This window comes from Lonchura striata, chromosome 1 (genome assembly GCF_050655825.1).
Source record: "Lonchura striata isolate lonStrDom1 chromosome 1, ASM5065582v1, whole genome shotgun sequence".
NCBI classification, from domain to species: Eukaryota; Metazoa; Chordata; class Aves; order Passeriformes; family Estrildidae; genus Lonchura; species Lonchura striata.
This window is the reverse complement of record NC_140703.1, coordinates 31,664,460-31,687,726: the sequence shown is the minus strand read 5'-3', so window position 1 is coordinate 31,687,726 and position 23,267 is coordinate 31,664,460. Positions and strand designations below refer to the sequence as shown.

The following is a 23,267-nucleotide window of genomic DNA, read 5'->3' as shown; positions in this document are numbered from 1 at the left end:
TCATTGTTTCTGTATAGAAAGGATATAGAGGGGATTAATTTTCATTGAACTTTTAAAAGTTGTCTTCATTTTATTTAAAAATCTGTTATTTGGTTTGAGGTTTTTTAACATCACAGATTTCATCATTGTTTTGGAAGACTCGGTAGATGGCTAAAGAAAAAGTAGGAAGCTGATTACATGAAGCAGAGAAGGGAAAAAGAAAGCTGTCAAAATACATTAAGCCACATTATTTCAGATCATGGCTGCTTTGTATTTTTTTAACACAAATTAGATAAAACAAAGTCTGCAAAAACACTTGTAGCAAAAAGATGTCTCCATTTCAATTGATGTAACATTCCAACTCAAGTCATTTAAGCCTTTGGGGAAAAATATCATCCTTCTTTCTCTTGCAGTACTGTTAAAAATAAATCTTAATTTTTACCTTAAGTCAAGCCTTTCTAAATAATAAAGATGAAAAATATTTAAAGAGGAAAACGTGGGGGAAAGAAAATATCCTTTTTCCTACTTCTTGCTTTATTTTGGGTTTTTTGAGCATCATAATTTTGGACTTTCAGGAACTAGGAAATATGTGTAGTAAGCACTCCCAAGCAAAGTGAACATTTTGATGAATGCACTGTAAAAATACAAAAATCATTTGGATGACTGCACCTCACCTTGCTGATCTATTACTACTACTTTTTTACTATTTCTGTAGCTTGTTTTGCCACATACCTTAATTTACCATGAAGATTCTGTGTGTCTTAGTTGGTCATATTTTCAGTTTCTTTGCATTCTATGACCGTAGGAAATTCACCTTGTTATGAATTACTCCAAACTTAATCTAAACAAGCCCATTCTCCTTGGGTTTCCTCTTGACATTTTCTCAATTGCTTTTTCCACTATGCATTAATTGATTCTATATTTGGTACCTGTGCCTGCATTTTGCTCCTTTACCAAGGTCCATCCTTGAATCAGGCTTCTGCATCTATGACTTTAATCTGCATATATAGCCTTTAATAATCTGTTGAGTTGTAACTTCTGTGCTGGATGTTAAACATCACCTCAAATTTGTCTTCTCTATGTTGTGCCACACCAAATAGATGAACAGAGTTTGAGAGTCTTAAATTTTGTTTTTCCCTTCTGAACACCATGCTGGTGAAGATCTACACAGTATACCAAATAAGTACTTGTGTTATTTGCTTTCTGATGTGTCATGCCAATTAACACAATAACATTTTAATTAAGCAATGACTTTCCAGCACTGCTATTATCCTCTGTTAGCACGCTTTCTTCTGCTTCTCAAATGTTACTTTCCAGCAGAGTAGAAACCTTGTCATTTGATATTGGTAGCCAACATTAATGTTGGTAAAGACAGATATTTAGAGTAAATGGTTCAATTATTCTTTTCCATGCCCTTTTTCCACCGCCCCGAACGACTAAGAAAACAACAAATGTAATTGCAGTAATTATGATCAGTCTTTAAATTGTTCTTTCCCTGATACCAATTTTCATGATACTCGTGGGAGGGTGCATCTTTGTCAAACACAACATCATTGTATCTTGTCAAATGTGGTTGAAATTAAAGCAGTTGAAGCTACTGGGAAGGACTGACAGACGGGTGGCTAGAATAACCATAGAAACCTTCTCCCTCCCTGCCTGCTTTACACTGAGCCAATCAAAGCTATCCAAAAGGTCATCAAGGAAAGGAATAAACCTCTGTCACCAAAGCTGTCCCTCAGGTGAACCTCTGAAGGACTCACTCAAATTCTCTCAGGTAAAGCTGAGAAATCCATCAACCCAAGTTATTCACCTAACTGTAGGAATTCTAGATTGTACTGCATAGGAAAGCATAAAAATTAGTTATCTGCTGCTGGCACCTACCAACAGGGTCAATTGTGGAAGAGAAACAAAAAAAAAATCCTGGTTTTCTGGAAGAGAAACAGAAAAAAATTCTGGTTTTGTGGAGGAGACAGAGCAAACAGTTTGGTCCTCATCAAAGCAGAGAAATGTTTTGGTCTCCACAAAATAGATGTCTTTCAAATTTCAGATAAAAAATGGAAAGTCCTACAGCTCTGACATATCTGTAAGACTCAGATGGGCAGTTCTCAGGATTTTTGCTTTAAATTTGGATAATTTGAATCTTTTTCCAGACCATTCTACCTCTCCCTGAAGGTAGGTCCCTTTTCAGAGCTATTTAGAAGATAGAATTAATGAACAAAGCCCTAACACCTACATTTTTCTTCTTGACTGGAAGCACTGTCAAACCAATGCTAAAGGCTGCTGCATATCTTTAAGTAAAAGATGAGCAGAGAGCCTAATGCTAGACACCAGCAGCTCTGCTCTGAGAAGCCATCGTGTCATGTGGGCTAAGGAGGTCCTGCAAAATGAAACACATCCAATCAACACAAACTCAGAAAAACCCAAACCTCGGAGCACCGTCTCATTTGCAGGACAAGGATCAGCCAGCCTGAACAGCACCGACAGGTTTAGCCTCATTCTTCTCTGCTTCTCTGAAGTGCAGAGAATGCGTCCCCAGGGGCCTCACTCAGCACATTTAAGTATGAAAACGTGGATATGAACCAAGGTAGCAGCCCCTTCTGGCTGGCCTGTGGCCAGCTTTTCACAAGTAATCCGCAGCAGGCAATTGCATACGTTGCTCTCAGTACGTGTTTAAATTTTAATCCCCCTGTAGCCAGCACGTCACTGTCCTGGAACACAGGAATACTATTAGATGTGCCATCTTTGTGCTGTAGTTTCATCCTTAGCAGTGGGGAAGAAGAACCACCGCCAGTGTACTGAAACTCAAAATGTCCCTCAGACATTTTTGGAGGTTCCAGGCCCTGGTCAGAGGCATTTGAGACCCTGGCAGGCAGCTGGAAGCAGCTGTGATTTTGAGTTTGAGCAATGGAATGAGTTACCAACTTTGAAGGTGGAACAAGAAGTCACAAAAGTTTAGATATGATCGTAGAAGTAGTTACAAAGTAGAGGGAAGAATTTTTTAGTATTGTACAAGGAGGTTTTAACATCTGTACAGGGGAGTTTTTACTTTGTACATGGGGGTCAGAGGTTTTAAGATGGAGGAATGTAGGCCGGTCCTGTTTCTCCTCTTTCTTCTTCCTTACCTCCATGTTCTTGATGATGTTGGCACTTATGGATTGGTTTAGAATAGAAAAACACCATTTAATATAGGTAGTAGGTATTAAGGAAAAACTGTAAACATTTATCACGTAATATATCATATAAAAGATAGCAGTAACCAGGGGCAGGGGGAGAGAAAAAGAAGTCAGAGGACAGAGAGGATGTCAGGGGTGTGTGTGCCTCTGCCTGAGCTGCTGACCAAACCACAGTAACCAAAGAAGACAATCTTTTAGATTGCTTGCAATAAACTGCCTTGAGACCAAACAACAAGAGGCTACTAAGTTTTCTTTAGAAGCAGAAGTTAGAGGAGAGACTTTACCACCACACAGAACCCCCAAACCAAGCCGGGGTTATGACACAGTGCTCCTCAAGAGTCAACCAGAAGATCACAATGCACCTTTCTCACCTCAGGGATGCTCCTGGTCCCTCTTCCTGGAATGGACAAAACAAGACCTTGATCCAAACATCAGCACATGGGGGCAGTGGCAGCCCCTGAGTTTCAGGCTCCACCCTCCTTACCTGCCCTCCTCAGCTGTGGGGTATCACCCTGGCAGCCCCAGAGTTTACACACAGGTGGCTACACCCTTCTCCACTCAGCCATCACACACTTGGTCACAGTCCTCACAAAGCATTTGGTTTTGGGACAGCAGCAGTGGTCAGAGCCAGACAGGAAGCACTGAGGCTGCTGATACCCTGTCACCACTCTCCCCAAAAAAACAAGGGTATACCTGGGCCTTTTCCCCATTTTTTTTCACTATATTTTCCTCCACATCCAATAAAGGATGACAATTCTCCTTAGCCCTCCTTTGGCTGCTTTTGCACTTATAGAAACATTTTTATTGTCTTTTATGGCAGTGGTCAGACTAAATTCAGGTTGGTCTAAATCTAATTTTCTCTCTGCATAACCTCACAACATCCTTGTAGTCTTCCTGAATGACCTGCCCTTTCTTCCAAAGGTGAAATACTCTCTTTATTTCCTGAGTTTCAGACTAAGCTCTCTGTTCAGCCAGGCTGGTCTTTTTCCCCACCAGCTCATCTCAGCACATGGGGATGGCCTACTTCTGCAACTTTATGATATCCTCCTGAAGAGTGTCCAGCCTTCCTGGACTCCTCTGCCCTTCAGGACTGCCTCTTAAGGGACTCTGTCAAACACTCTCCTAAACAATCAAAGTCTGACCTCCTTAACTCCAAGGTGGCAGTTCTGATCCCGCTCCTTACTGCTCAGAGAATCAAAAATTGTGATGGCTATGCCCAAGACAGCCTCCATCCACACCACCCACAAGGCAAAGGATGCCCAGCCCTGCACCTGCCCAGGTGAGGCCACATCTCACCATCACACCAACCCCTAACCCCACCCCAAGATTTTCCCCACTGTCCCTGAGGGCATCCACACCTACACAGGGGGTAGTTACTGTCCACAAGCACCTCTGATCTCCAAGGGCTACCTCACATCAAAGGAACAGTCATCACTTTCTGCCAGGTAAACACATCATTTGTTCAACCTCCACCCCAAACCCAAACACAGAGTTAACAACCCCTTAGACCCATGATACATGGTTGTAGGACCACTCATTGTCAGAAGAGAATGAAGAATCCCGGTGGCCAGTTTCTACTTCGAGTTAATTCAATGGCCCACTGGGAATATCACCTGGAAAAATCCTCCATCAAGAAGAAGGCAGAAGTCTCTTCAGAGGATTCCCCAAGTCAGACTTTTTCTGCAGTCAGAGGGAGACTGGCATACCACACATGCCAATCTTCTGTCTGCTCCAGAATTTATTATTTTGAATTCTGGCTGCACTTCTCACATCTTTATTGTACAGTTTCTACCCTGACCCTGAGACCTACTAAATTCTGGGTCCTCTTTATCAACTACCCTGTTTCTCACCAAGCTGGGTATGTCCAGCTCCAGGAGGAGGAAATTCCAAGATCACAGAAAGTAACACTGCTATTTCTATTCCTGTGCTCTGGGCAGGGCATCACTAGGCAGCTTCTAACAGTTCCTGGATATCATGGAAATACAAGGGTGCTCTGCTCACTGTTCCCCTTTGTTTTCCAGGTTTTAGTCTGTTAGTCTGTTCTCTTTTCTTATTGTTTTCCTCTTCTCAGCTCCCATTCCACAGTGATTGGGTTTTTTCCCTCACCAGTTTATTTTCTTCATTCTCTTCTTCTTTTGGGAAGTGATGGGAAAGGAGGTATTTAGCATTTGTTTGGGATGGGTATCAGCTTCTCCTTAAAACAGGAGTGGATGTGTAAGGACAGGGAACAATTCAAACAGGGGAAACAGCAGCGATATTTTCCCAGAATATCTGTCCTAAGCTGTCACAATTTGCACCCCAAGTAGCTCCCAAGACAGACATCATCTCTGCATTTAGTCATCTTTAAAGGATTCATCTGTTCACTTCTAAAATAAAAAAAAAGTCTTTTAGTACCCATAGCATCCTATGTCAAGTACTTCCACAATTAAATTCTGTTACATGAGGAAGTGCTGACTTTTATTTACTTTTAACTTGCCACTTGCTAGTTTTGTTTCATGTTTAGACTCTGTTTTAAAATTGATAATGAAATAGTCTTCCCTCATCATTTTCTCCATGCTGTTCCTATCCCAGAGAAAGTTCATGATTTTTTAGATATCTGTCATATCCTTAACCATCTCATTTCCATACTTGAGAAATCCCTATTTAAATGGCTCCTTTCATATTAGGCACACAATACCTCTGATTGTCTTTCCTTTTTCTGAATCTTTTCCCGTTTGATTATGGCCTTTCTGAAATGGGAATAGACCATTAGGATCAGCACATTATAACATATAAAAATAAGGGAACCATATGGATAGATGCATAGTACAATGCTATTTATCATTTTATTCTCTTATTCTTTTCCTAATTGCTAAGATTTGATTGGCATTTTTAGTGGAACTAAGCATTAAGACACGCATTATAGCTGCAAGATCTCATTCCTGTGTGGTAATAGTAAACTCAGAACCTCCATCATTGCAAATGTAACTCTAGAAATGCTTTGCCTGTGTGCATCATTTTACATTAATCCACATCAAATTTCACCCATAATTTATGTAATTTGATACTGTGAAGTCAAATGACCTAGTAATTTCATATTGTGAAATCCTTTCTCAAATCACTCCATGCAGTTTTCTCTCTGCTCCCCAAAATGACTACTTTATTATCATAGTTTGTTACCTCATTATGGAGCCCTTCCCCTTTTTCATGTCATTTACAGATATGCACATATCTGAAAAAATATTCATATCATGTATGGGTATGCACAAATCTGAAAAAAAATATCCCTGTGAAAAATGGACATTTCCTGCTAATCCTTGTTTCCTATCTTTACCCAGCTACTTAAGGAACTTCTCTGACTCAACAGCAGATTTCTGTCTTTTAACAGCCTGGGGTGAGTGACCTTTACAGATGTGCTTTGCAAATCCAAGTGGACTATTGCCACTGGACCTCCTGTGTCAATATTGCTTGTTGACCCCTTCTAAGACTTATAAATTGTGATATCTACTAAGAACAGTGGGGTTAACTCTTTCTCAGTACATCTTATCTCTCCATGCATGCACTAATTCTGTTCTTCAGAGTAATGTTTATTAGCTTGCCTCCTAGGCACATCTTGTTTATTAGCTTGTAGTTCTCCAGATCTCAAAATCATTTTAAAAATTGGCATCACATCATCTACCTTCCAATCTTCTTGTACCAAAGCAACTGGAAAACATAACAGATAACATTACAGATAACAATCTGCAGTTCAGCTCCTTCAGCCTCAATCTTCTCCAGAAGTCTCGCATGAATATCATCTCACCACTTTTTTGTCTACCTGCTCTACAACCTCTCTGAGGCTTTGATATGAAGCTGATGTGATGCATCTCAAACAAGGAAAGGTTCCACGGGATAAAATTCCACTACTTCTTCCACAATGAACAGATACAAAATTGTTGGGTTTTTGAGGCTGGGGGTGGAGGGTGGTGATGTTCTGCTATGGTCTTAATCTCTCCGAGTCACCTGAAGCCTCTTTAGTAGTAACACCATGCACTAAGTCCTCCTAATCATTGCAAAAGGCAAGTTATTTGCCTTTTACAGGCTCTTTGAATAGCTCCTGAAGTAAACATTTAATCTGCAGCTTGGTGAGCTTCCCGCCTTCCCAGCCTCTTTGATCCTCCTCTGGCTGTCACAGCTTTCTGTCACCATCCTGGCCAGTGAACATAAATGGTCTGTAGCATAAACCCTAAAATTCTTTTTCCCATGTGGAATGCCAATCCATATGCTCACCATTTGGGTCACCAAACTGTTTTCTCCAGTGCACTTTATAATTTTTGAAGTGAAACTTTCCCCATGAGCCATGTCTGATCAGCATGTGCGAATACAACCCCATTCGTTTCAAGATATAAAAATATTCTGAAAAATATAAAAAGTCTGGTATACTCCTAGGCTTGAGAATGTGTAGCTTAAACTCACAGAGAAACATCCTGATCATTTAATCTGACCTCCTTAAAATAAGAGAGGCTAAATGTATTCCCTTTGTTAATTATACTTTCCATTGCTGTGCTTGAACGAGAGCATTTTTTAAAATCTTGATTTTATTGTGCTCATGTGACAGAGGGCTCAGTACAACTCTCAGTAAATTACGCCAATAGTTCAGTATTTTTACTGTTTGATTTTTGCCTCATTTCCAATCTGAATGTAACTGTCATTCTTCTATCACATCTTAACAGATTTCTACTAGTTTGAAGAGTCAGATGACTTTGAGGTGGTTTTTTTTTCTTCAGTCAAACACTTAAGGACTGTCATCCAGTCACTTCTGTAAGTTTTTATTCACGGCTGTATGTTTATTTTCTTGTCATACTTCAGTTTTGCAGTATTTCTCAAAGTGATAATAATAGAATTAGACAAACTAGATGAAAAATAATTTTTTTCACAAGTGCCAAATGCAGAGAAAATATGCTTTTCTCTCCTCTTCTTCAATATTCAAGATCAAAGAACCACATCAGCTTCCTCGGCTGCAGCATCTCAGTAATAGCTGCTGATCTACTGATTACCAGTTCCAATATCTGTAAGCTTATTTAGTGTGACTGCTTTCCAACACAGAGTTCTGGTCCTGTAAATACTATTCACACTCTGCCGTTAAGATATTTAGATTAACTCGTATTTGGTTAGATTGAAACACACACTGTCTGTCAGTACTTAAAATGAATCAAACTGTTCTCTGTCAGTGATTTATCCCTTCCATTTATTATTTTCATTTTTAGCAGTACTTCTAGCAATTTCAGATACTATCTAGTTTATCAGTATTTTAGATCTCCCTCAGGGTTTTAAGCATTAGGTTAAAATCACACAGTACTTGGCAAAATTAGAGCCACAGATTTTTCACCAATAATTCTTTCCATGTTACTATTTTGTTATCTATTGAATTTAGATGCACTTAGAATGTACTATACTCATACATTAACTAAGAACCATGTGTTTCTAAGCTGATTGCTAGCTTATTATAGGTTGTATCTTTTACCAATCTCATATTTTACCTCCATTACCACTATTGTAGGTAAAGTACTTCTATCAGAGAAGTACTTGGCTGCAGGGAGTCTCATAAAGTCATGAAATTAAGTTAGCTTGACAGGCTCTGTTTTGTATAAGCCCATTCGCACTGATATATTGGCCTTCTAATATTTTATTGGAAGTTTTAATGAATTGATAAAATTAAATACATAGGTCATCTCACAAAACCTTTAGAATTGTGCTAACACCCCAGATTTTCACTTGAGACCTTCTTCATTATTTCAAGACCTTATAAAACAAAGCTTTGACTTTTTATCAGGCACTTAAAACTCACAAGTGTGAATTATCTTGAATTGGTTGTTTTAAGTATCAGTCTAAAATCATGGTTGTTTGCTGTTGGAGAGCACAACCTTATTAAATGAGCTGAAAACTATTTTTTCTACTTTCCCCAAGAAAGCAGGCCTAAAACATTTATTGGTTAGTTCACTTCTTATGCTTCAATACACATCAGTATAGAATTAAGACTCCCAGCTTTATCATGCCAATGAATTCATTACTTCCATTTTTCCATCAGCTCCTTTGTAATTTCTCTCATAATTCTTGCAGTATTACTCCATAGCAGTTCACAAAAAAAGTATGCTCTTCCTCACTTCTGTTCTTTAAATCACATCTGTTGCATTGTACACACACAAAAGTCTTACCTCAATCAGCAACATGCCAAAGACTGTTTTCTGTTACTAATGCCTGTTTCTGACACACACTTACCTTGCACACGTTTTTTTTAGGACTGTTTCCTTACAAAGCCAGACTTATGCAATCGTGCTGTTTGCCAGCCTCTCCCCACCACAACTTTGAAACCACCCACCTGTATTCCAGAAGCCCTGATGAGAGAGGGAGGTCTCAGAGATCACCTGTTCGTACACCCTTCAGGACAACTGGCTGCTAGGTCTGGGAGACAGTCTCTGTGCAGAATCTTACTGCCAGAAACAAGTTCTCATCCCCAAGCCCTCTACTTGAGTTTCTAAAAGTGATCAGATTGAGAGCTGCTCAAAAGAGGAAAAGCCAGACTGGGAAGAAATACAAGTAGTGAAGTGAGACCAACCACAAAGCAGTCTGATCTGGAAAGTGTCCCTTTGTCCCTTGTTCTGTTTGTCTCTATCCTAAGTAAAGGAGGAACTAGTTACCCAGATGCCCCCTTTCATGTATTCCCACTCTTACTTCATCTACAGTTTCTACAAGGAGCTCTGTGCTCCTTCCCCTTCCACCTGTGTGCAGGCAACTAAATGAAAATATCCCTGCTTTCATAACACCGTTTCCTTCTGCTTTACCATCTATCTCCTTCCTGAGGCTTCTCCCTCTCTTAATTCCTTTTCACTGACTCATTCAGATGCTGAAGGTGAAGGAGGCAGGACTGAACACCTTGATACATACTTGGTATGTGTGAGGTATGCATGCAGAGTAGATGTCTCACTTTTTCATGCTCCAAGTGTGTAGACCACACTTGCCATTCCAGATCTCACCTCACACACCTACAGATCTGTGGGGGGGTGGGGGGGGATAAGTAAGGAGAAAAATGCACGGGATGTTCACTGCTTGCTCCAGCTGCTTTACCCCTCTCCTGTTAGCCTCCTACCCTGCTCCCACTCTGCTGAATCTAAAGTGGCTGGATTAGGAGTGGGTGGTCTTTGGCTCCATCTCTCCTGCTGTGGGTGCTATGAGCCACTCATTTACACTAAGCATAGATCATCCAGAGGAAAAGCAAAATACGCAGTACGTACTCCTGCCTCTGACAGCACACTGACCACTCCTTGTGAAGGGGAACCCAGCAAGCCAGCACCCAGCTTTGGCAGATCACATCTGACCCAGAGAGTGAACAATTCATTAACAATGAAGACCACTGCCTTTTGGCAGCCTGCACAACCAGGGACTGATGCTCGGTGCACGAGCCTAGCTGTCACTTGGGCTGTTTCTTGCAAAACTGCCAGACCAAAAACACACAGAGAGGGCTGCAGCTCAGCTGGGGTTCTCATGGTGAGGAATTCTGTGGCACATGGCACTCTCAGCAGCTAAAGGAAAGTGGTGATAGGGGCAATGTGTAGGAGTACACTAATGGCAGGTGGAAGACCTGGGGTCTGATGGCAGAGCAAGACTAAAGCAGTGAGTCCAACTTGACTCAGAGAGGCAGGGTTTTGACCCTAAGCATAGGATCTCAGGATAACTGGGTTGGAAGGTGCTTCCTGAGGTGAAAAATCCAGTTCAAAGGAGAGTCAGCTATGAGGTTACACGAGATTACTCATGGCTTTATCCAGCCTGGTCCTGGAAACCTCAAAGAATGGATACTGAACAGCCTCTCTGGGAAACCCATTACAGTGTTTGACACTCCTCACAGTCAAAAAAGTTTTTCCTGTGAGCAACTCTAGTTTCTCTTCTCCCACACTCCAAAAGTACTATTAGTTTGTAATGTCTTGGAATGTTTTCCCACCATTTTACATCATATTCACAAAACATGTTTGCTGCAGGCTTCTGTGCGAAGATGCAAGAGAAATCAGAGAAATCACTGGAGAAAAAGAGACAGCAATCTTGAGCTTAACAGGCTTGAGCCTTCTACTAATTTAAATCCATTCAAGGAATTAAGAGAAATCTTGCCACACTAATCAGAACGGCCAGTGTTAGAAGATGTCTACGCTGTAGTCAAAGGTACACTTGCAATGCATTCAGACACCTAGACAGACCTGAAACCCTAAACTTGGCTAACTCAGTTACCAACAACAACCAAGCTAACCTTTGGCATTTAGCTGGTTGACACTCAAATATCTACAAGTTCCTAGATGAATTTTACGGCCTTAACTGTCCAGCAACCTCAGTGAAAATTCTCCTGTACATTCCCTGAATCTGAGACCCAGCTATGATGAGAGTTGCTAGGCAGCTCTCTAGGAACTATGATGGGGTTTCACCAATACACAGACACGACCTGCAGCCATTACCAGAGGAAGAAGCCACCTCCAGTTCTCACTGTGTAATTGCTATCGTGCCATGTTGCACAATGCACATGTAAGACATTGAGCTGTGACTGTGGAAAAGATGACTGGATATCAGGTTAGCCTTTTAAGATCACTTTTCAGCTTTTTCCGTATCTTAGGAAATCATAATGTGATCATTGCCATTCTGGTGTCTTCTGTAAAATTTAAAGTTGCTCTATGACTCTATTTCAAATTATCGCATATGGAGCTGTTCTGTTATGACCCTCTCAATTACTTTTCCCCAGGGAGAAATAACCAGAAAACTCATATTTAGGAAAGAAAATGTAAAGTTGCACATCACTCAACATGTGCAAACTATGACATCTAACTAGATCATAGTAAAACATCCCTGCGGGAAATGAAGAAATCATGTGGCTTGCTTAAAATTGGAATGGAAAAAGGCCCTGAGCAAGCTCCAGGCACAATCCTGCACTGGCCCTTGTCTGGTGAATAAACTAAATGTGACTGATTATGAGCTTTCTATCGCTAATTAAAACCTCTTGAATTCTAAGTTCAAAATCTGCTCCATGTAAATTTCAAGTTAAAACCCATACAAGCATAGCACTCCCTTCTCTAGGACCTACCTGGTCTTGGAAAGGCAACACAGAGGTTGCATACTGAACTAATTCTGCAAAAACCTAACCAGATACACTTGGAAGAGAGAACAGAAAGCTCTGTTCATGCTAGGATATTAGTTTCCAACCACATCCCAGAGCTCAGACCTAGTACTTCAAATCATTGATTTCCAGCTCGAAGAAAATATGTCTGAAGAATCCTCTCAATAACTCCAGGAAGGCTGGAGCCAAAAGATCTAGGCTGCCAAGTAAGAATTGTTCTGAACAAAACTCCTTAGGTGGAGTAGTCCAGCTAAAACTCAAAGATCCCACCTTCACTAAATCCAGCTTCTAGGACTGACAGGAAAATAAGCCCTTTCTAAAGCAAAACAGCATAAAAGTTTCACACAAAGCAGGCATCAGACAGTATTACTACATTCATATCTGACTCCCACAGAGACCAGAATCATAGATGTGCAACCCCCCTTAGCAGACGCCTTCATAACACCAGAGCAAGAAAAACTCCTTGGTTAACTGTAAATAGGTCCCTAAAGTCCACTGAGCTATTACCATCAAGAATGAACGTGTATCACACTAACCAAAAATTGCTATCATATAAGAAGTCAAATATCTGTACCATTAAGGTATGTACTGAAGGACTGCAATTTGCAAAGTGAATTTTCAGTTATCATCCCATCGAAATAGTATAGATGCTATTTTCTGTTTTTATCTATGCCCACACAACTGTATGACATTTATAAATATATATATAAACATAAATATAATCTCATATGAGAATGATACTTGTAACAGCTCAGTAATACCAGGGTTTTTTTGTAACACAGACTCCGAGTCACAGATCATAAAAACACTACCATGCATAGAAACAAACACCTGTAGTTCATCTGACAGCTTAAGCACACTTTGCAGTGGAGAGTGGATGTTATTAAATGCATGTTTGTTCTTTATTTCAACAGCATTGTGGGGGAAGACAGACCAAGAATTAATGCTGCCAGTTCAGACACACATCGATAAAAGGCGTATCAATAATTACCCAGCTAACAGAATAATAATGTCCTCGGCAGCGTGGGTGTGTGGAGGATGGGGGCAAGGCAGGAGATGGAGGCAATACATGTGCTGATATGCTATAGAGACAGTGACCCACGTGAGCTTGAAGAATCTCAAGGGAAATATTGCAGTGATCTTTGCCACATAGACACGTAAGAGATTTCTCTAGGTCATAAGGACATTTGAGACTGCTAACAAACATGGGCTAGATACAGGAATTAATTCCCAAAGTAGAAACTGGATTCTGTAGTTTACAGTTTGCTGCTGCAGGAGTAGACGGTTCCCTGCAAGTGCTCACAAAGGGCTTTCCCACTGAGACAAGAAATGTCACAGCACCAGGCTTGACACAGTCCCTCAGATTTACCTCCATCTGGGGTGGTGGTGCAATTCTGATGTCCTCAGAGGTCTCCTTTTCCCACAGATGCCCGCGTGCTCTTGAGAGAGACAGAGCGGACGGCTTGGGAGCGAGATGTACTGCCAAAGGAACTCTGTTTTGCTCTCAGAGATTCTTTTGGCATATTGAATTATATATCCCCATGTAACTGACAGAGCTGTACCTGTGGTTTGCACAGAAGAAAAACCTTCTGAAGGGAAGAAAGTGCACACAGAATGTTGCGTTTACCGGTAGATGCCTCTGCTTAAAGATCAAGGGACTTCTTGGTATCTGCATGTGTGTAGGAGAGCTGGGTTACATAGCCTGAAGGCTTGGGATCTTTTGGTTAAAAATGTGCATGGCGTGGCCCAGTGCAAGGATGCGGTCTCTCCCCGTGTCCCCTCGCAATAGCTCTGCGAGAGGAAAGGGATTCAGTTTTGTTTGCTCTTCTCCATTGAAGTCTACGCAGAGGGAAGGGGGAGACAAGAAGACGTGCAGATCATGCAACGGTATGCATCCTGCATCCTCGGATAACAATAAACCCTTACCGAGCAAAGGAGGCAGCCGCCGGCCGCCTGATCCCGCTTCGGGAGGCACGGCACGGCACGGCACGCCCCGCACCCACCCCCTTCTCCGGAGGCGCCGCACTGACCCACATGTTCGGCGACCTTTCGTCACGGGTGACACGGGCAGACGACCCCCGGCGCCGGGCACGTCCCACCGCCCCGCTGCCAGCACCTAGGCCAGCGGCTCCGCGCAGCCCCGCCACGCCACGGGAGACCGAGGTGGGGAAGGGTCGCACGCAGCTAATGGCGCTGCACGGGCAGCCGGGAGGGGGCTGCGAGGGGCGACCCGCCGCCCGCCGTGCCGGGGGCTGCCTGCGGGTACCCGGCGGGGCCGCGGCTGCCCGGGCATCCTCCGGCGCCGTCCCTGCCAACGCCTTACCCACGGTGCGGGATCCGATGCAGCCCATCACTCCGGCGGGGCTCCGGGGAGAGGCGGCAGCCTCAGCAGCGAGTAGGCGGAGAAGGCGGGGAGCGGCGGAGCTCGGAAAGGAGCCGGTCCCTTCAGCGGGAAACGCCGGGGGGGCCCAGCGGGGACCGGCGCGGGGTCATGGTCAGGTAGGAGCGCGGGGTGCCCCCGCCGGGGCGAGGCGGGGAGCCCGCGGGCCAGGCTGGCATCTGCCCCCGCCGCGCTCCGCGCTCCGCGCCGCGCCCCGCGCGGCTCCCGCTCCGCTGCCGCGGCCCCGCCGGTGCCGCCGCCGAGCCCCCGCCGCCCGTCCGCCCCCCGCTGCCGGCTCCCCGACGGGGGGCGGGCTGAGATTGGGTAAACAGCTCGGCCCGGCAGCGCCGCGCCGATTGGCTGCCGCCCTCCGCGGCCCGGGGAGGGCCGGGCCGCCCCTCTGCCCGCGGGGAGCGCGGGACGGGCCGGCGGCGGGCGGAGGCGAGGGACGCCGGCGGGCGGGCGGGCAGGACGGGGCAGGTGCGGGCGGCGCGGGATGCGCACGGAGCGGGGGCGGCGCGGGGCCCCTCCCGCCCGCCGGGGGAGCGGGGCGGGCACAGGTGAGCGGCGGGCGGTGCCGCAGGCCGGGAGCGGAGCGGGGAGGCGGGTGGGCAGCGGGCTCGTCCCTGTGAGAGTAAAGCAAGTGGGGACGGGGGGAGGTGGGTGAGCAGCGGGCGCGTCCCCGTAAGAAGAATTAGTAGCAGCGAGGGGCGCTGAGGATGGGTGGATGGATGCATGCATGGATGGATGGAGGCGGGGCGGGGCGGGCGCGGTTTCCCGGTAACTACACTTGCGGACCCGACTCAGTTACCGGCAGCCCCCCAGCGGCAGCGCCGCTCCTCCCCCGGGGCGCGCTCCCGCGCGGCTGAGCCGGCCCGGCGCGGTGCCGGTGCCGGTGCCGCCGCAGCCCGTCCCGCAGGGACTGCGGGAGATGCCGAGGGGCAGGCGGCCCGCGGAGCCGCCCCAGCAGCGATCCGGCGGGAGGACGGTGCTTCTCCGTGGTCCGATCTACCCCCGGAGCGGGCCGCGGGGCTCAGGCGTGCGGCGCCGCCCGGCCTCTGCCCCTGGCCCCGCATAAGCGTGAAGGAAGCAAGCCCAGCCTTGAGGATGATCGCTGAGGCCTTTCCCAGGTCCTCCCCGCTAACGTGGCAATGAGGAGGGATCTCTGCAGATGGAGAAGGTGTGGTTAGGTCAGCTCACTTCACAACCCAAATTTTTCTCACCTGATGGTACCATCAACAGGCAGTGTCCTCCTGGCCCGCTTCCCCAGCACCACGGATTCTCTCCAGTCTGGTCCTTCCACCTCCACTCTCTGAAATGTTCACAGTTTCTCCCTGCCCCTTTGTGCCTCCTTCGGCCAAAAAGCCTCTCTGATCTCACCAGCATCCTTCCACTCATCTCTAGTAATGGCAAATTGAAATTTGCTGATCTCATATGATCCATTTTGATCTCATCCTCGTGCTTGGAAAATTTAGTTTTTGTCAGCATTGCTGAGAAGTCGCTCAAGACAGCTGACCAGTCTTCATTAACAGCAGTACCAAAGAATAGGTAAGTTCATTCACTTTTCCATTCACACCTTACAGTCAGCCTAAGGAAGGAAGAAAATAAGGAAAAAAAGGACTTCAGACAGAATGTATTTTGCCTGACCCTCTGAAACAATAAGCAGGAAGTCTACTCAGATAAAGTCAATTTGCAAAATAAAATCTATGCAGAAAAGACAAAGGCAGAAAAAAAAAATACACAGTCTGAATATATGCAGCTATTTTATGTTTTTCCTTCTTCATGATATTGAAGGTATTACTATGTGTGGCGAACATGATGCTGCTGAAGTCTAAGAGATCACAGTCCCCTCCTCTCTGGTGCCCGAGGCCAGTCTGCTCTGCTGCTACAATGCTTATCATTGGGTACAATGCATTAGATCTCTACTGAGGATGTTTTTCCACAATTAGAATTCTTTCCCTATTTCACTCCTTCCACCTCCCCCATATATTTCCAAACCTATCAGTTTTCATTTGGTTTTTCTGAATTACTTACTAAAGATACTTTTCCTGACATGTCTACACTCTTCTAACTTGGGTTGTAAAAGTACTGGGAAACAATAGGTCTGGCAGTATGTTAATTAGAGGTGTTTCACCATCTCTGAAAAGCAGATCTCTAGGGCTAAAAATGCGAGGAAAAGGGAAATAAAAGCAGATTGCAATGGGAACAGTGGTATATTAAGACAAAAGTCCTGTTTTGGGTAAATGTTTTTTAAAAGATTTGGTGGCTGCCCAGCCAATTGTTGTCACCTACAGTCTCCTGTGTACTGATCGATCAGGACAGCTGTCCTCAGGAGTTTCACCAAACCCCACCAAACAGCATTTGCACCTCACCCTGGCCTGAGAAGATGTATTACTGACACAGCTGTGGGCAATTTCTTTTCCTCTGTTCAGAGAGTCTGGTTTCATTTTAATCCCTTTCTCCCTCTCACCCACCCACCAAATCTAAATCTGTTCCTCGGTGAACCTTCTTTGTACACTGAGTGAACTCTGCTGTGGTTTCCTTTTCCATGAAGATTTCAGACAAGTCACATTGACTCTTTTTCTTTTTCCCCCCTGAGCTTGTCTATCACTTTATCTCAAGCTCAAAGTCATATCCCAAATCCTAGCAAATGCACATTTGGCTTTCCTTATATTAAACTCCAATATGATCTACCTCAGCCTGCTCTGACTTCTGCCCCAGGGTGTGATTCCACAGGCAAGTGAGCAAGTCCTAGCATTTACCCTGCCTGAAAAGCTGCTTTCCAGTTCTTCATGGGTTTGTGTGCTGCTGCTTTAGTGAGGTGGTAGTTTACACAGGATCTGGCAAGCACCCATGCTGCTGCCAGACATGCACAGCAGAAAAAAAGAACTGGAAAGAAGGATTGTACCCAAGTGTCCATTCATTCACTCCACAGAGCTATTGGTCTGTCTTGTGGCTGTCTTGCATGTCCTGATGCCACCAGTTCCCTCATTTTTTTAAATTTGAAATCAATATCACTTAGCTGCTGGAAGTAATACCTGTCTTGGCACCTACAGCCATGCTTCATCTCTCATTTCTAATACAGTCAGCTTAATGAAAGGGTAGACTCTTCACCATCTTTTGGTTCTTAATCACACCTTTATTTATAATGTTTACATAATATTATGTGTTATTTATATTTACATAAATCTCCATATTTAAAGTCAATTTCATTCTCATTAGAAGTTGAAAAGATTGTGTTAAGACTCAGCTTTTACCCAGTTGCTCAGCTCTTCTGTACAGTAGGTTCTATGCAATAGGGAATTCATCATCACTGAGCAGTTTCTAGTTTTTATCAAGCCAATAACAAATTTTTAAATTCAGAAAAAAATGTTTATTATATAGTGCCTAAAGAAAAGTAGGTATTTTACATGTTGAAGAAATACAGGGTTTAATAAGAATATGATTTCATAAGAATTATCTCGTAGGAGGGAAGTGGCAAGACTGAATCTCTGAACAAGAAATGAAACAGAGCATAAATCTAACTGTCCCCCACAGTTTTTGTCCTTGCACTTTCATGAGCAACAGTATTCCCACTGCTGCTTTAAGGAACTGGAGGTAAATGACAGAACATAAATGGTTTTATTTTCTTTGAAATACACTTTCTGACAGGCTGTGGATATTTTCTCTGAGCATTGTGGGTTTGTTCTTAAACAATAAGGCTACAATTTCATGTAGGAAATTGTGTACAAAATTTGTTTGATAAGTGCTGATTTAAATGCTGGTCTGAAAGATCTTCACAAATACAAGTTTTTGTGCAGGTTTGGGAGAGGGAGGTATTTAAATATCTAGAGAGAAACATGGATAGATCTTTTTACAAAGCTAGGTACCTCATAAGAAAGGAGCAGTAGGAAACAGTCCCTTGCAACTTCCTAATTTATTTTTATCATGGGTGAAATTATGTGCCCCTCTGTTTATTGCAGATCTGAAAACCTCCCTTTCCAGAGCCCCTGTTGTGAGGGGCGTGCTGGCAAAAGGGAAGGAATGTTTGACCTGTTGTGTTCTGTAGGTCACTGCCATTAGCAACTTCTGTTTGCAAAAGAGAGCTTCTCTGCTACCCAAAGTAGGTCAAGGATGCTGCTGGAGGAAGTGCCACATAAAGATCCCCTGACTTCCTTCTTCCTCCGTTCCTGCAGTTTTGCTATGAATTCAACAGAAAAATTGAGATACCATGATCAATAAGCATGTGTTCCTAGGTGAGGGCCACCTATTTCTGGATTTGTATGCCAAGGTGAATTGGGAACAGACAAGGATCCATGCCTCTCTTCCCCCCCATGCCCTGCACACAGAGTGGTCACTAAGTCTGGGCAGGGATGGGTGGGGAGGAAAGCACAATTCCAGCAAATCTAAAAATAGTCACCTTGTGACTGATAGAGTCACTAGCCTGATAGAGGGGCTGATAGCAGCACAGAGCAAAGCAGTTTTAGAACTAGTCTAGATCTTAGCACCTTGTTCTAAACTTGCCCTGAAGCTTCCATCATATCCCTGAAGACCAGCCTATGCTATAAGTTGTTAACTGTTTATTTGTGTTTTAAGAGACAGCTGTTCAACAGTGTTCATCTTTTCTATAAGCCATTGATTAATCTATTAAACTTGTTTTACCAGATGTTCCCTATATCTCTATATAAATATAAAGATCTTATAAATTATAAATACCAGAACAGCATCTTCCAAAGAAACACTGCTTATAAAATACAAAGCTATTGTCACTGTCTTACCTGCTGAGTAAATTTATTCTTTTCATCAATTAATTATCACGGATGCAGATTATATCACAGTAGGTAATGTGCCCCTGTCATCTGCTTTAGCTACCACTAAAACCAGCTAAAATGAAAGGAAAAAACAATATATATCTTGCCAACTAATGTCCCACTTTCAAGTAAACATTACCAAGCACCAAATAATGCAAAATGTCTTCCTTTTGCCTATTCTGTTCTCAGAGGTGTCATTAGTAACCATGTCTATCGTCCCATGAAAAGACTGGAATATGAATCTGATCCTTTTTAAAATCCTTATCCTTATGTAATACTTTGTGACCAGCTACTATCACAGAAGACATGGAGAAACTTCCTACATGCTTCTTGCAAGATGTGTCTTCAGCTGTGGAAAATATGCAGAGGGCTATGAAGTTCCTGAGTAGGAGATGTTTACAAAAATAGTGTCTGTATCAGATCTATAGAGGCAGGAATTGTCCTGCAGGGGCTGTTGCTCCAGTATGCCTCACTGCTGGCCTCCTGCCACTGGCAGTTTGGATTCCCCAGTAAAAGCTACTTCTGGCAGAGATCTCAGTAATTGCTTCATAGAGGTAATGTAGTAGATGCCATAAGAGTTAATTCTACATCAAGCTGTATTAGCTACTGATAGGATTTTCATGTGGACCAAAAAGGAAATGAGATAGCAAAATGACTCATGCAGTTCTTCTTTCTTCAGAGCTCCTCTGCTGCAGAAGACAAACAGAAGGGTTTTTTTATGAGGTTTTAAAGAAGGAAAAAAAGCAGTGCCAATGTAGTTCAGATCCTGAAAGTGGTGCAATTTATCTCACGTAAGTGAAAGGCTGGGTCCTTTCAAGCTGGGAAAATATTTGAGGCTGTGTGAATCAACTGAGGGGACAACAGGTGGAGAGAGGTAGGTTATGTTTGTATTTCATATTGTGATAATAAACTCATACCCCAGCAAACTTGATCTTGTTCTTCCTGCACCTAAAGACCATAAAAAACTTTAGGGGAGGGTATTGGTTCAGTGCTGAGATAGAGCTAATCAGTTCACACCCTCAATAGAGCATTTATCAAAAACTCCTCCTGGGTATTTTGTCCCATATTGCTGAAGAGACATAATGGTGAGCACCATTATTTTCCCCTCTTTCACCATAAAATAGTTTCTCCTCTTCTCTTCATGGTGAATTCTCAAATTGGACTATGCTGCCACAGTAGAGACACATGCTTGGGATATCCTGGCATCATCTACTGGAAACTGAACATTTGGCAAAATGTCCCAAATTAAGGACAATTTTACCCAGAGGAATTAAATAATTTGTTGTTTGTAAGATATCTTAAAAACACACTTATTTCAATACAAGGTGAAATTAAAAAAATTCTGAAACAAATTAGAATTTCTACAATGGGGAGGTATGTCTTCCCAACACAAGTCCTGGCAAGGAGTGGGCCACCTGTAACTTAACAACAGACAGGACTCACATGCGTGCTTTGCTGCAAGATTCCTGTTGTGTGACCTTGCTTAATTTGGCAGTATTTTATTAAAATACAATCAGCTTTCTGTATAACACCTGGGTTTGAAGTATTGGTACAGAAATAAATGTTTAATACTCAAGTGTTCACCATTCTTTTCTCGCCTTCCCTTGATACTTGCCTTCCATGAGTTTTTCTTAAGAATTTTTAGCTTCATGTTCTTTCAGAACAACAGTACTGCTTTGCAGGTTTTTAAGAAGTGTAATATTCTCTCAGCATCTCCATCCGTTTTTGGTTTTTATGCAGAGTCATGCAGAAGTGTCATGCTGAGTTCTAGATATATTAAGATCTCATTTTTGTACAGTTCCCATTTCGAGGCTTTATGGAAAAGGACAGGAATTTACCATCTGGAGGTGTGGTGGTGCAGCTTGCTCTGGTAGCATCTCCCCCATGCCTTTGTAGCACAGTGACCTGCTGCATGTGACCATGCATCACCTGCCACTCCAGCAGGAGACCCAGCGCTCTCTGGAACTGCTGCTCAGCACCAAAGAATTAGCAAGTCTAGGCTGCCTCATCAGTCACAAACTTCACCACTCAGCAACACCCTCCTGGCCAGTATCTTTCATAAATCCATCCTGCATCCTCATATGTCCTTGTGTCTGAGACAGCTCCATGCCTGTTCACACAGAGTGAGACTGGAGGTAGGCTGGGCCATGCTCTGAAATTCCAGTTTCTTCTGCCATGGCCTGGGGCTTTTCCAGCAGCAAGTGAAATGGGAAGATCAGTGAGTTTAGGTAAGGGAGTCTTTCCCACTCCCTCCCTGCCAGGAAGGGCTCAGCAGATGCCAGTGAATGAGGAGGAAAAAAGAAAGGAGCTTCCAGGAGTGTAAAAAAGGAATTTGTTGAACCTCTGGCAGTGACACTGAGGCTGTGAAGGTTCCTCATCATCAGGTAGGTAGTGACAAGAGGGGAGGTCTGACAAGGTTGCTTTGGAAGGTCAAAAAGGCTACTTGATATTCATTCAAAAAAAGAGACGCCCCCAATGACATAAATGTGAGATGTATATTAGGGTGAAAATATCTTTGGTGCAGTCTGAGTCTTATTTTGCCTTTTTTTAAACATTTACTTCATCCTCTACTGAATGTCTCATTTCCCAGCAGTGAAGCATACAGCAGCTCCTTCTCCTAAATGTCAGTTGAATCTATACTAGTGGTGTTGCTCAAACTGCATTTTTAAAAATAATCTGCAAGCAGTTAATGTGCTTTTTAAATTCCCAGTGTTATGTAAAAAGGCACAATATTTTTAGCCTTACAAAATATCAGTTGTCATCTCCTCACTCTCTCCCTTTGATATATTGGAGATGGGGGCCTAGAAGCTCAGAAAAACTGTGGATACTAACTGCTTTAAAAATAAGGTGGGGAGTTTCTTTCTGCAATGAGGTTTTGTAATTTTACAGATCTTAATAAAAACATACAAAAATACCCCAAACTATAAAAGCAAGTCTGAACAAAGAAAAGTACTTCTTATTTTAAAAGCTACCGATTCTGTCCTCGCTGCCAAATTTTAATGTCTGGAATAATGACAGTATTATGTTTCCTGAAGCAAAATATCGACTTAAAACTGTTCACTCATGCACTGACAGAATGGCCCTCCTATTTTAAAAAAATCTCCAGAAATTACTCTCTAGCATAGAGCACACAGCTGTTGTGAGTAGGCTCTGGCAAATCAACATTGACTCAAACTATTTTTGGAATCAAGTCAGGCCTGCTGCTGTTTCTGGAAGATGTGAATACATCTACCTGCTCTGCTGTGCTGTGCTGCAGTCCATAAGGAATATGGTGGGATCCAGGATGCTTCCCTCTGTGCTTATTTGGAGGTGACCTTTCCATTCCCATCTGTTTATAAGTCTTCTGAGGTCTAATGTTTCTACCTGCTGGCAACCACCTTGATAAGCACATTTGGACCTTGCTGCTTTCTGTGTTCTCCACTGAAATTTGAGGAACAGGGTGTTAGAAGGGGCTGCCTCACTGCTTTTTCTTCTTACTGTCTTGTAACACTTGACATCCTGATGGCATTTCTGGCAAGGAGGCATCACCTATCAGAAGCAGCTCAGGAAAGAGCACCCCATCCTCAGACTTGCTGGAATCATGGCTGATTCTTGAAAGAAATCCACTAATGCAATTCAAGAGATGGCTACTAGAAAATCCTGGAATAATAATGTTTATTATTTCACCACGTGGTCTGTGCAGGTGCTATGTGTCAATCCTGGGCCAAGGCAAAGCCTCTCAGTTTTTATCTGCTCTCAGAGAAGGCTGCTTTTCCTTTCTATCTCCCCAAAATTGATCTTAATCGGAAATAGTTAAGATAACATCATACTTTTATATTTACCACTTTTTCCTCAGT

The 23,267-nt window shown here is 43.4% G+C and overlaps 2 protein-coding genes across 8 annotated transcripts in view; one reads left to right on the top strand and one right to left on the bottom strand.

Moving 5' to 3' along the window:
* Positions 1–14,716, bottom strand: part of FAM131B (family with sequence similarity 131 member B) — a 32,793-nt gene extending 18,077 nt beyond the window's left edge. For 3 of the 4 annotated variants that reach the window (XR_013339458.2, XM_021549057.3, XM_077781266.2), the window contains exon 1: positions 14,585–14,716. Coding sequence is in view for 2 of the 4 variants with exons in the window: in XM_021549057.3 (XP_021404732.2) it covers positions 14,585–14,612 (28 nt within the window). In the remaining 2 variants the exon portion in view is untranslated. Of the gene's footprint in view, positions 1–13,630; positions 14,250–14,584 lie in introns of those variants that run through there. The other variant, XM_085592488.1, reaches the window with a different exon arrangement.
* ZYX (zyxin) overlaps positions 14,404–23,267 on the top strand; it is a 29,088-nt gene continuing 20,224 nt past the window's right edge. Inside the window, exon 1 of one of the 4 annotated variants that reach the window (XM_085592438.1) lies at positions 14,404–14,424. The gene's annotated coding sequence lies outside the window, so the exon portion shown is untranslated. Of the gene's footprint in view, positions 14,425–14,679; positions 14,761–15,432; positions 16,190–23,267 lie in introns of those variants that run through there. The other 3 variants (XM_085592434.1, XM_021549052.4, XM_085592427.1) reach the window with 3 other exon arrangements.